We start from the raw sequence: 13,344 nt of genomic DNA, 5'->3' as shown, positions 1-13,344 counted from the left end.
AAAGCATTTTTTTTTCTTTTTGAAAAATGTATATTTATTATATACTGTATTTTGCTGTATCATGATAAAATGAGATTGAAATTGATTATTGCAATCCTATTATACAGCAATGTTTTTTTGCAGTGTATCTGTAAATACGGTATACTTTCATTTTTAAATATCTCAAGGGAGGCTGCAGAAGTAAATAGTTGTCGCTTCTCTCCACGAGGCTCTCATATGTGTCTAAGGGTCTGTGTTCAAGCTCATAGATTAGATGATTCATATATGTCACTCCCTGCTGAACCTTGAAATCAAATCCAATTGTGTGGTTGGATAGGTGTGCCCAGTCCTTGAGCATTGACTTCTCTTTGTGATGCTATTTGAGAATCCACCAAGAGCATTTGGTGGAGATTTTTCTCTCTCTCGTATGTATATATTTCATGATGCCCTTGCCAATCTATGGCTCCCCCATCCCTCACACTCTTAAGAGTGCAAAACTGTATGGAAAGAAATCTAATGACCAAAAAAGAAATAAAAATAACAAAGAGATAGCCAGGCTATATTCCTTTAAATTGACTTTGCTCAAGAGTGAAGAACACAAGCTTGAGTTGGGGAAAGGAATTTGAGGCATTGAGAAGAGACAGATGGCGCAGCAGAAGAAAAAAAAAAACACTTTAATACTTCTCCATTACAGAAGAAATTGTAAGTCTAAGCTTTTAGCAGAGGTGTATGGCTGCAAGACTCAAGCTTGTCACCTTTGATGTTCAAGTCGATGACTGGTCAGCGTCAAGAAGCCCCCCATCACAATGTCCTTATAGTGTACACTTTTGAGATGTGCTCCGACTAGAGTGTGAATTTGAATTGGAATAGCAGTTTACTAAATTACTCTTCTTCCACCCTGGTTCTACAAATTTGTTAAATGAAAATTAATATTCTGTAGATTAAATGCAACCTTCTATAGGCGACATTTCAAACTGTTCTTTCTGTTTGCCTGACTGGCTGTAACGCCTATAAATCTTTCCAACTTAAAGATTTGATTTAGATAGGACGTTCATTCACACTTTGTCTTAAAGAACCTTCCTTTTCCAGGTAAACAGTATTGTAGGTATATGACTTTAGTTCATAGTAATTCTGCTTCCTTAAATTTTCTACCTCAATTCAAATTCAGGAATTCACAACCCACAATGAATGCAGACTATCTTCAGTCTGACAGTGTCAGACTTGGAAGTGGAAAAGAACAATCTTCATAGCTTTTCCTCTTCACTGAAGGTTGATTAGCCGCACTTAGACCAAATGACTCAATTCTGTCACAAAAGTTTTCAGAAACTTTGAGAAATGTTAGAAATAACATCATGCATATCAAGCTGGAATACTGGCATCAAACCTCTCATAGAATAATTTGTGCCTGACCTTTTATTTTTCTATATCCAATTACATTTCTCATTCCAATAAAACTTCATGGATTCATTTGAATGATCAACAAAATCTGACTAGATTTCTGACTAGATTTACAGACATAGGCAGAGTTTCACATTTGTGAAGAATGGGTAGGCTCATTTCAATTTAAGAGAAGAAATAAAATATTAAAAATAATACACTACCATTCAAAAGCATTAAAAACAATGCAAGCATCCAGTGTTTTAAGACAGTTATCTGATATTAGTTTAGTCATAACAATTCTACCCACAAATATGTTCTACAAATATTTGAAGACAAGTCAGGATGTTTTTGAAGCTTTCTCGTGGATATAGAGACCTCTGTCAGGGAAGCTATTCCCGTATCCTTCTCTACTGCTTTACAGAACATGGCTGGAAGCCGATGCCAAAGCCAGACAGGGAATCATAAAAACTTTGATATGTAGAACCCAGACTGAATATGAATGCTATTCCTCTCTGTCATATTATTTAATGGTCTAACTGCAGATGAAACATGTATTGGCTGTGCTCCAGCACCACTGCTGCTTGTTTGCATCCCCCTCGGTGTGTTTTTTACAACATTGTTTACATCATCTCATCTATATTTTACAAGATGACATCAAGATTGTCCATCATCGTTCCAAACAGCACAGCAAAATCACAGAGGGGAATGTTGGACTTCATATGGTGAGGATAACTCAAAAACACAATGCTGCAGCATTATTATTTAATATCTGGCACTTCTCACTCACTGGGACTGAACTATTATACATTATGGACATCTCCAGTCCAACGCTCTGTTACAGATTTTGGACTGCATACCTTCTGTTTGCTATGGTCTGGAAGACTTGAGGCACATGAGGATAGTCAAGCACCTTTTTTCCAGATGTTCCTGTCACTGCTGCAGCCACTAACATCCCGTTTTTCAAGATGCCTTGAACTTTGGGTGCACTAAGGGATTGCTAGGATACAGATGAGCGGGTTAAGTCAAAGGTTATGCCCTTCATGCAAAAAAGCTGGAGAAGATGACAAAAGCCTCATGAGAAAGTAGTTTAGCAGCCCTCTGTTGTTCAATATTTTACCTGTTCAATGAAATTTATCGGGTTGTTAAAACTGACATTGTCAAGCCATGACTAATCAAGAGTTCCTTTGTTGGGCAAGTCAGGAGTATTACTAATAATGAGATCCAGGTCTCAACATTATATCGTGATGCAGCACAACCTGTGTAAAACAATCAAGAATTTCCCAATCATTTTTAATTTGGCTATTAAAGTTGCTATCAAGATCTAGAAAAGATAATTAAGATAAAATTAAGAATGAAAGATTATTTGTGATAGCCTTAATCCTTTGGTAAAGGGATGACAAAGAGTTTAAATACACTTTACAAATATTTTTTAATGATTTTAATCTAAAAATAAAACTGGATTCTGTTCATAAATCTGCAAAATGTTTATATTTTAATAAGTGTATTTTTTAGTACTGCCCTTTAATTTATTTGTGTGTGTGTGTGTGTGTGTGTGTGTAAAGTTTGTTCTTTGTATAATGTTTATATTTGTTCTTTAGATTGTGTTGATTCCTTGAGTATCGTGACTAGTTTTCTGTGACAGCTGCACGAATATGTGGTTTAGTTTTTGTTTTCATTTATTGTGATCCTCCAGGTACTGTAAGTTGTTTTCTTTTTTTGTTTTCTCAGTATGTTTTGCATATTCAAGCTCTTCACCACTACAGTTGAGGGAACTGTCACAAAAGGCTGCAAATATTACATTTATTAAGGAAGAATATATTTATGAAAATTAATTTATTAAGTCTTGGGGGATGTATGTGCAACTTCTTCAATGCAGTACTAAAAATATAATAATAATAAAAAAGCTAAACATCTTACATATTATGCTAGGGGTATGTACATTTATGAGAAGAATATAGCTAATCTAATGGGTAAAACTTTATATAAGGATCAGAACACATTTTATATGTGCTCATTAAATTTTACCAGAACTGTGGCACTAGAATAACTTCCACCTCTTTTCTATTTTTGGCTTCTATCAGGTGAAGAAACTTTTTCCATGGGCAGGCGGATAACAGCTGAAGTAGCCTACAACACAGGTCAAGTAGGCTACAGCACATGCTGCTCACAATTTATTTTCAATTTTTCGACTAACTTTTTCAACTAACTTTCATACTGTAGCTTGCTTCAGTTTGTTAATTTATAAACTGTTTATTTAATTTTATATCCATGGAACCTTTCCATTCCCCCTAATGTTCTTTATAGCGGAAAAAGATTATTTAGATTATTCAACTTTTTGAATCTGAAGACTTCACAGTTCCCATGGATTGGTGGGAATGCAAACTGTCCAGTGGTTGGATGCAGCTTGTCTTCCCTACTGCTTCTTCAATATTGTGTGTTCAGACATCATACTCTTGACATAGCCCACTAGTTTTTTATATAGCCTACAATATGTATTCATATTTTGGACACTGCACTGTTCTTGGAGGAAGCTATTATTAGTGAATATTTGTAAGGGGAAACTGGATTAAGTGATTAAAAACATATAGTTGCAGGAAACGCGGATAATTCAATCCACATGGTTTACCAAAGTTGAAACAACAGAACTGGACCAAACGACCCACTGCTGTTTAACCATATGGTTAGCATCAAAACTGTGGCAGTGTGTAATATTTTTTTGCCTTTGGTATTCAGTCACATATGACCCCACAGCGTTGTCTGCATTGGCATGACCTCAGATAAGTTCCTCAGTTGTGGAATCATAGTTGAAAAGGAGGAATCAAACAAAGCAGGACTTGTGGGAGGCGGCAGCGGAAAGAAAAGCCTGCGGCGCGTTTCCACACTCCGTCGGAGCAGCTGATGATGTCATCAAGTGGATCCTGGAGATTCTCCCATCGAGGAACGACAGAGAAGGGAAAGTTTATTAAAACAACTGAGGCGAGGGGAGGGGAGAAATGAGTTAGAGAAGGAGAACTCCCAGGCAAAACTTTATCCACGCTAGAGAGGACCATTGGAAGCTCTTTCAGCAAACTGGATTATACTAAAAAGAGTTTTCTGTGGATTAATGTGGCCATAATTCATTGGATTAACGATAACAGAAGGTACAATTATGTGTTGTTAGTTCTGACATATCGGGAATCTTTACGGCGATCCTTGCAAACTCCCCGGAGAAATAGATTAGGTTTTCATTAATTATTATTTAGGCTACTGAAGCGGGACGTTTGTAGCCTATTCTATACAAATAATGTATTAGTCAATATACTATATGCATATAAGCAACCATGTAATGCTTTGTGGGGATGCAAATAAGAGGAATGTTTTTTCTATATTAGATATAGGCAGCCAATTTAATGTAGCTCTTTAATGTAATCTTCCTTCAAATGTGCCGTCGTTTTTCGGTGCAATGGTCTATACCCCAGCGGTAGAACGTTATAACGCGCACCCTCCGGGGATTCAGATCGCTGCGATTTTTAATTTACTGCGTTTATTTATTTATTTATTTATTTATATTTTTAATAATATGATTGTATTAACAAAAACAAACAAGAGAAGAGAAATGTTCAATTTGGTAACGAACAACTATATTTTATTATTTAAACAAAGAGTAACTGGTTAAATGTTGAAAAACGGAATGAAAAACGGAACAATAAAACAGCATAAATGAGGAAAAATGGTATTTCACTTAGTTATAAATAGTTAAAAAAAACTGTTGGATACGTTGCATTTGCGTTTAGTAGTATCAATGCAGTATTGTTTAAAGTAATAGCTTATAAAATAAAAATGATCTGAGACAGAATGTGCGCTGCTCTTTCCACGCGCACATCTGGACAGCTGCGTGTCACAGTGACGTTTGAAATATGATCACATCTCTGTGATGCTGTCAGTATGAGGAGGAGGGGACACATCTGCACTGTGCAGCTGTGCAATCTAACACTTCTCTCTGATATTTCTATTTTTTTTTTTTTTTTTTTTTTTAGATATTGCAAATTTTGCTTGTCGGTTATGCAACTTTCAAAATGTAATCTAAAGGACAGTTCAACCCCCTAGCAAGGTCCTTTTTAATTTGACACAGACCATAGTTCATTCATAATCTCTTTCTAAACCTTTTCAACATAATGTCTGCCATGCGTATACACAGGGATTTTTTTTTTTTAAATCAGCCCTTGGGAGTGGAAAAAAATGCATGCTCTATCTGATGATAAAACCATCTGCTGCTAATGCAGGGGAAGACGAGGTGAAGAGACGTTTGCAGCATAAATTTTAGACACAGAATATTCCCATTTGCCGGATTTGCCACACATTCCCATCAATAATTAGGTCTAGTTTGATAAACCAAGCTTCAATAAAACCAGTCTCTGCTTTGAGTGGGAAGAAAGAAGCTTCACAAAAAAATAAAAAATAAAAATAAATGTTCCTTTGGAGAATGATTGCAAAACAGCTGTAATTGAAGGTTAAACAGTGCCGCAGACATGATTACAAATGCCACAGACCCCATTATAAATCTCTCTGGATTGCTCTCTGCTTGTGTTTGATGTGTCTCTCTAGCTTGCAGGTTCACTTTGGAAAAAAATTGGGTATATGCACCAGGTTTAGTCTAACTTTCTGTTTAACTTTTAGACTGTTTATGATGTCATATCATTAGGCCTTCACACCAGTGACATTTTTAGCACCCTGCCTTCCTAAAATAGTGATTTTAAGAGGTGTTTATAACTCAGCGATTAACTGAATGCACTATATACGTAAAATAGGTATAAAAATACAGCTTGTCGCTTGTTTGCACTGCTCTGAAGAGAGAGAGAGAGAGAGAGAGAGAGAGAGAGAGAGAGTTTAGCGCTCCCTCTTTCCCTGAGCTCTCAGACTCTGACATGAAAACAACATACTACGCGCCTTCTTGACAGCCTCCTTCCTGTCAGCGGTCTGCAAAACAAAATGACTGTAGACATTTTAACAATAGCTTATTAAAGCGCTTGTTTATTAAAAATGCAAATTGTCGCTTTTAACCATTCTCAGATGGTCCCGAATTATTGTTTTCGCATGCATAGATTGATTGTAACTAGCCATCTTTCATTGAAACACTGAATTGTCTCCCCGGTGCGTTTGTAGCCCACATACTTGATTCCCTAACAAGTGCTTTTGTCATTTCGACTATAGACATTCACTTCATAATGCCGGGCATTGAGCCAAGACAGAACGCAAGAGAGACTCTTTCATTTATCTGCGTGGTCCAGCTGTTCTTGCTGCACTGCAAACAAAGTGAAAAGAAAACAAAACAAGCACAAGCTTTAATTTCCATTCCTTTTTCTGTGCATGGAAGCAAATTGTAATGAGAAATTGCCCAGAGGTATTAAATACAGGTAATGGAGTATCTCCGCCTCGCTCACCTGAAATAGATGTTGTCTTGTTTACAAGAACACTGTTGATTTTGCAGTGAGAAGCAAGCTGGAGCTTTGTAAATAAGTGTATCGGAATGATACAAACAGATGTGTAGACGGCCGGTGAGAGAAGGTAGAGCGTTTCTCATCTTCAGGTGATAGCGTATATACTTTTAATGTTATTTCCCATGAAACCTTCACTTTTGGTGTCTCAACTGGTACAGAGCCTACAGGTTATATGACCTCAGTCGGAGGATGTAGATTAAGTGTTGCCTGCACACACATTACCGATGGGCTGAAATTCACAAGAAAGCCATAAAAGGATGAGGAGTAGACCTTCCTCCCTCAGGCTTTCTGACTAATGCATCACTCTGACAGGTTCATGTCCAGACATACCAGTGAGGGTCACTTTGAGTGAGCAGCATGTCTGTAAACAGGGGAGTGAGGTGTTGTTGGTTCTGTGAACACATGTAAATATATTTGAGGCATGCTTGATTGTCCATTTGGTTTAATTTCTTTGTTACAAGCAATTGAAGGTGCTGAATCCCTCCATATGCACGGACATAATACACACGTTAAAGGGGATATCAGATGCCCATTTTCCTCAAGTTGAAATGATTCTTCAGGGTCTTAATGAAAAGTCTATAACATACTTTGGTTAAAATTTCTCAATGGTAGTGTAAAACCTTGTTTTACCTTGTCAAAAACAGCTCTGTTCACAGTGACCAGTTTCAGTGCATGTCCCTTTAAATGCTAATGAGCTACTGCTCACCCCACCCCTCTTTTCCGTGGGGTGACAAGCAGTTTTCTGAGGCTGTTAACTTTAGCCTTATTTAGCCAAGGAACTTGCTAACTAACACATTATTAGGCAAGTCGATTTGCAAAGATTCATAAAAAACTCTTATACTCACTTCTTCTGTAGGTGAAGCTGGATCACAAATTATTTGCGTGAACATAGATGCATTTAGGTAGATCGGGGGCGCATTCCCTTCAAAAAATAAACGTAATCCACTGCGTCTTCAGCAGCTCAGATGTTGAGAGTAAATGACAACTGCTATGTTCATTATTACATCCAACAACAAATCACCTCAATCGCTTAGAAGACATTCTTGTCTACACCTGCTCTGGCGTCGAAACAATGGCGGACTGTTTACAGCTCACTCAGGGCGCGTCTATGCTAAAACGGCCGTGTCAGTCAACAATCGTGGGAGGGGCCTTGGCCTGTGTGATGTACATCTGGCCAGAATCTGATAATGGCTTAATCTGAGAAAGTGCTAATGATTTTTGGGGATTAAAAAAAAAAAAGCACTGGGAGGATTTTTGTCATTAGTGTGGTTGTGTACACACACTACCAACACACATTTATGTTCAATCACCATGTAAAAGTGAATTTTGCATATGCAATATCATATGCAATATCACACAATATTACTGTTTTACTATATTTCTAATCAAATAAATGCATCCTTGGGCAAAAACATTTTACCAATCCCCAACCTTATGTAGAGTAATCTGCATAACATGCAGATTTTCTTGTGCATAAAATACTTGGATAACTTGGTGTATGTTGTATCCCACAATGCATTATGTTCTACTTTTAATATCAGCTGCATGTTTTAGCATGTCTCCCAATTTAAAGGGATATTTCACCCAAAAATGACAATTGTCATCATTTACTCACCCTCAAGTACTTCCAAACCTGTATGAATGTCTTTGTTCTGCTGAACAGAAAGGAAGATATTCTGAAGAATGTGGGAAACAGAGCAGTTCTGGGGCACCATTGAGACTTCCATAGTATTTTTTTTTTTCCGACTATGGAAGTAAATGGTGCCCCAAAACAGCCTGGTTACAAACTTTCTTCAAAATATCTTCCTTTGTGTTTGGTAGAACAAAGAAATTCATACAGGTTTGGAATTACTTGAAGGTGAGTAAATGATGACAGGTGGACTATTTTTGGGTGAACTATCCCTTTAAGGACCCCACAAAGTCAAACTTTCCTAATTGTATTATCTTTGTGTGGTCTTTTGGACCTCACATAGTAAAAACAAGTACACACACACACACAGATAGATAGATAGATAGATAGATAGATAGATAGATAGATAGATAGATAGATAGATAGATAGATAGATAGATAGATAGATAGATAGATAGATAGATAGATAGATAGATAGCAGGCAGTATACAGCATATATTTAGCATTCATTGTGGTGCACCATTGTGTTGCTGTGTATGTGAGAAATGACAGTGTTACTGGGAGGGACAGATGGACACAGTAATGATAATCGTCAAACGTCATGGGTTACAAAGCTTTATTGGAAATTCTTTGGATCATTAGTACAATTTATACTCTAAAAAAGCACCCATCCAACCTAATAGGCACCATTATTAATCTGGCCTTTAACCGCTGTATTGATTATGACTGCTCCCACATGCTTTCTTTCACTTTCCAGCAATTATTTAGAAACTCTTTTTATTGCAGATGTAAGGTATTAAATGTAAAATGTGTCAAAATGCATACCAATGAGCTTATAACAATATTTCTTAACACACCTGTTTTTTGATTATTTACATTCGTCTCTGTCTTGCTTAATTCCTTCTCACCTGTTCAATTATTCTTTTTTATCATGGTTAGGAGCTGAAGGAGGGAGTCATGAGGGTCATCTGCTCCTCTCTGGTGCTTCTCACCATCTGCTTGGTTCACGGGGGTCATCTGGCATTAGCTGAAGGTAAGGGCCTGGTCTCCAAATCAAAGGATGACTTTGTCAAAGGCTAGTTCAAACAGCTAAGATTCTGTATGTTTAATTCATACTATTGCCAACATAACATTATGAATATTTAAAGGAATAGTTAAAGGGGTAGTTCAGCCAAAAATGTAAATCCTGTCATAATTTACTCATCCTCATGTCATTCTAAACCCATTTTTTTCCAATTATGGAACGTAAAAGGAGACATTCTGAAGAAATGTTCTAGTCCTTATTCTTAGTCCCTATGGAGGCTGACAATTTCAAGCTTCACAAAGCATAATGTTTCAAAAGCACCATAAAAGTGTTTAATGAAGCTTGTGAACTATATTCCAAGTCCTTACAAATCAAACCATAGTTTTGTTTTAGAAACATCCAAGCATTAAAGTAGTTATCTACTGAACTTGAGAACCACTGTGAATGGATCAATGAATCTATTGAACCCAAGAACCAGTTTGATTCATATACAAAGCATTCAGATTGGTTTGTCAATCAGATAAAGAAATCATGTGTTACTGATTCTCTTAAGAACTCGCCTGTAACAAGCAGATAATTTTTTTTTTTGCTATCATGGCTTCATTAGATTTGTAATTTAAGTTGTAGGGCCACTTTTATCATACTTTGTTGTATTTTTGCATATTGAAGTTTGAAAGTCAGCATCATAATTGCAAGAGTGACTAGCACGATTCTTTAAAATATGTCTTTTTATGTTTCATGAAAGATATAAAGTCGTGTGTTTTGAATGACATGAAGATGAGTAAATGATGAGAGAAGCTATATATATTGTGTGTGTGTGTGTGTGTGTGTGTGACATCTTCAATCTGAATACCCGACTACATATGATTGGTTAGCTGAATGCACTCTTTTTTTTTTTGTTGTTAACAACTGTTTATTGAATTTTATTCTGTGGAACAGTAGTACAAAACAAAAAGCAGCTGTACAAATTTAGAACCTACCCCAACCCATCTCACCCCCTGGTAAAATAAATAAAATAAATAAATAATAATAAAAATATATTAATATTAATAGATAAACAAATAACTACAAAATAATTTTACAAAGATTTTAGAAAAGAAGACACAACATTTAAAATCTAAATGCCATGAATGAACAGTTTTCACATTAGATCCATGTATACGAGAAGTAGAGAGTTCCATCGAGATAATGTCCATCAAATACACAGTCCAGGTTCGTCTGGCCATTGTGTGAGGAGGATTCCAACAGTTGATCAGCAATTTTTTTGCTGCTGTGAGAGCAGCTAACAGTAAAGATCTTTGTTGGACGGACAAGGTGAAGTCGCTTAAAAAGGTAAGAGCGAGGGGCACTCCCAAAAAAAATGCAAAAACATGCCTAAAACTCCTTGGGAAAGGAGATTACACTTAGGAGAAGATGACAGATTCATATAAAAACGTTTCATTGGAGTCAAGTAACCCCTATGCAGCAATTTCCAATGAATCATTTGATGATTAAGGTTTTTAGAAGACAATTTAAACATACCCCATACCTGATCGGAAAATAAAACATGCACATCCTCATTAAGATCCTTATCCCAAACAGTTGTAATAGATAAAGGTTTGTATGAATGCTCAAGAAGAAAGAGATAGGTGACTGAAGCAGAGGAGGGAGATTCCTCAGAAGTAAGGATTAGTTTGCGCAAAGGGTGAAGAGAAAGGCAGTTGAGAGTTCCAAGGCACCCCATACGCCCGTAGGGCCGATCTAATGCGCAAATACATAAAAAAAGAGGTGCCTGGCAGATTACATTGGCTAGAATTGGCCAGATTGGCATTGGCTAGAATACCATTATATTTTTTTGAGATGATTTCCTGCAGGGAAGGAAAAACATCTAAAGTAAAGTAAAGTAAAGTCGTGACGTATTGTCAAGTATGGTGACCCATACTCGAAATTGGTGCTCTGCGTTTAACCCATCCAAGCACACACACAGCAGTGAGTAGTGAACAAATGCACACACACACCGTGAACACACACCCGGAGCAGTGGGCAGCCATGCTGCAGCGCCCGGGGAGCAGTTGGGGGTTCGGTGCCTTGGTCAAGGGCACCTCAGTCGTGGTATTGAGGGTGGAGAGAGCGCTGGACATTCACTCCCCCCACCTACAATTCCTGCCAGCCGGGGACTCGAACCCGCAACCTTTCGATTACGAGTCCGACTCTCTAACCATTAGGCCACGACTTCCCACAGCCACGACTTCCCACATCTATCCCCAAGTACTTAAAGTTTTGAACCAATGGAATAGATATAGAAAGGGACATGGAATCAATTTTAGAATTGAGGGGAAGTAAACATGACTTACTCCAATTAATTTTAAACCCTGAGAGAGATCCAAAATGGTCAAATAAATTCAGCACATGAGGAATAGAATGTGACGGCTTCTCCAAAAACAATACGATATCTTCAGCAAAGAAAGAAATATGATGATGAGCATTCCGTATATTTATGGGAGAAATTATTTCAGATTGTCGGACCCCTTGAGCTAAGGGTTCCAAGGATAGGGAAAATAACAGAGGAGAAAGTGGGCAACCCTGACGAGTACCTCGATGTATAAAGAATGGGTTAGAGCGAACAGCACCTGTGAGAACAGTGGCTGCTGGATTGGCATACAGAACTTTTTTCATATTTATGAAACTCGATCCTAGACCCAGATGGTGTAGAACCGCCCATAAATAGTTCCATTCTAGCTGGTCAAATGCTTTCATCACATCTAGAGATAATACTGCGCAAGGGGAGGACAAACTATTATTTGAATTAATAATATGATATAACCTGCGTAAGTTATCCGAAGCTGAGTGAGATTGAATGAATCCTGTTTGGTCATGATGTCTATTCAACTAGTCTATTCATACATTTCTCTAGATGACGATATAGTACTTTAGCATATAATTTAACACCAGTACCTATCAAAGAAAAGTGGCCGGTAACTAGAACAGGAAGTTGGATCTTTATCTTTTTTTAACAAGAGAGAAAGCTATATTAATAGATGAATCAAATGAGCCTTGATTGACTGAACAATTTATCATATCTAACATGAGGGGGCCTAAATTCGACCAAAAATTAGTATACAATTCGATTGGAATGCCATCTATGCCTGGGGATTTCCCCTTGTTCATAGATCGAATTGCTGACTCCAGCTCCGGAAGAGTGATCGGTTCAGCCAGGTATTCCGAATCCGAATCTGACAGCCTAGGTAAATCAAGGTTGGACAGAAAAATGCAAAAGAGTCAGGGTCACCATCAGCAGAAGAAGTATGGAGGTTAGAGTAAAAAGAGTGAAAGGCGATATTAATGTTTTTTGGGTCTGTCATAATGAGCCCAGATTGGGATTTCACTGCTGAAATATTAGCAAACTTTTCACTGTTGCGTAATCTTAGGACTAAAGGTGGCTTGGTCTACTCCCTTGAAAATAATAATTCGGTCACACTTTATATTAGGTGGCCTTAACTACTATGTATTTACATCAAAAAATAAGTATAATGTACTTATTGTGTTCATACTGTATTGCAAAACACTTGCTGCTATTGAGGTGGGATAGGTTAGGGTGGTATGGGTAGGTTTAAGGGTGGGTTAAGGTGTAAGGGGTGGGTCAACAGTGTAATTATAAATGTAATTACAGAAATGAATTACAGATGTAATTACATATAGGTATTTAAAAAAATATAAGTACAATGTAAAAACATGTATGTACACAGTAAGTGCATTGGATCTAATGATTAATTTAAATGTAAGTACATAGTAGTTAAGGCCACCTAATATAAAGTGGGACCAATAATTCTGCCTGGATCTTTGGATCAGGAATTCTGCCCTGGATCTCAGTAATG

The 13,344-nt window shown here is 37.2% G+C and overlaps 1 protein-coding gene across 2 annotated transcripts in view; it reads left to right on the top strand.

The window, feature by feature from the left end:
- Window positions 1-4,239: 4,239 nt before the first annotated feature.
- The window catches only part of LOC306847626 (uncharacterized protein), a 79,057-nt gene continuing 69,952 nt past the window's right edge, over window positions 4,240-13,344 (top strand). For both annotated transcript variants that reach the window (XM_079381674.1, XM_079381673.1), the window contains exons 1-2: window positions 4,240-4,499; window positions 9,406-9,499. In XM_079381674.1, coding sequence (XP_079237800.1) covers window positions 9,424-9,499 — 76 coding nt within the window. In that variant the 5' untranslated portion in view covers window positions 4,240-4,499; window positions 9,406-9,423. The remainder of the gene's footprint in view (window positions 4,500-9,405; window positions 9,500-13,344) is intronic.

The sequence above is a fragment of the Barbus barbus genome (assembly GCF_936440315.1).
Source record: "Barbus barbus genome assembly, chromosome: 27".
Taxonomy (NCBI): domain Eukaryota; kingdom Metazoa; phylum Chordata; class Actinopteri; order Cypriniformes; family Cyprinidae; genus Barbus; species Barbus barbus.
This window is presented reverse-complemented; position numbering and strand designations above follow the sequence as displayed.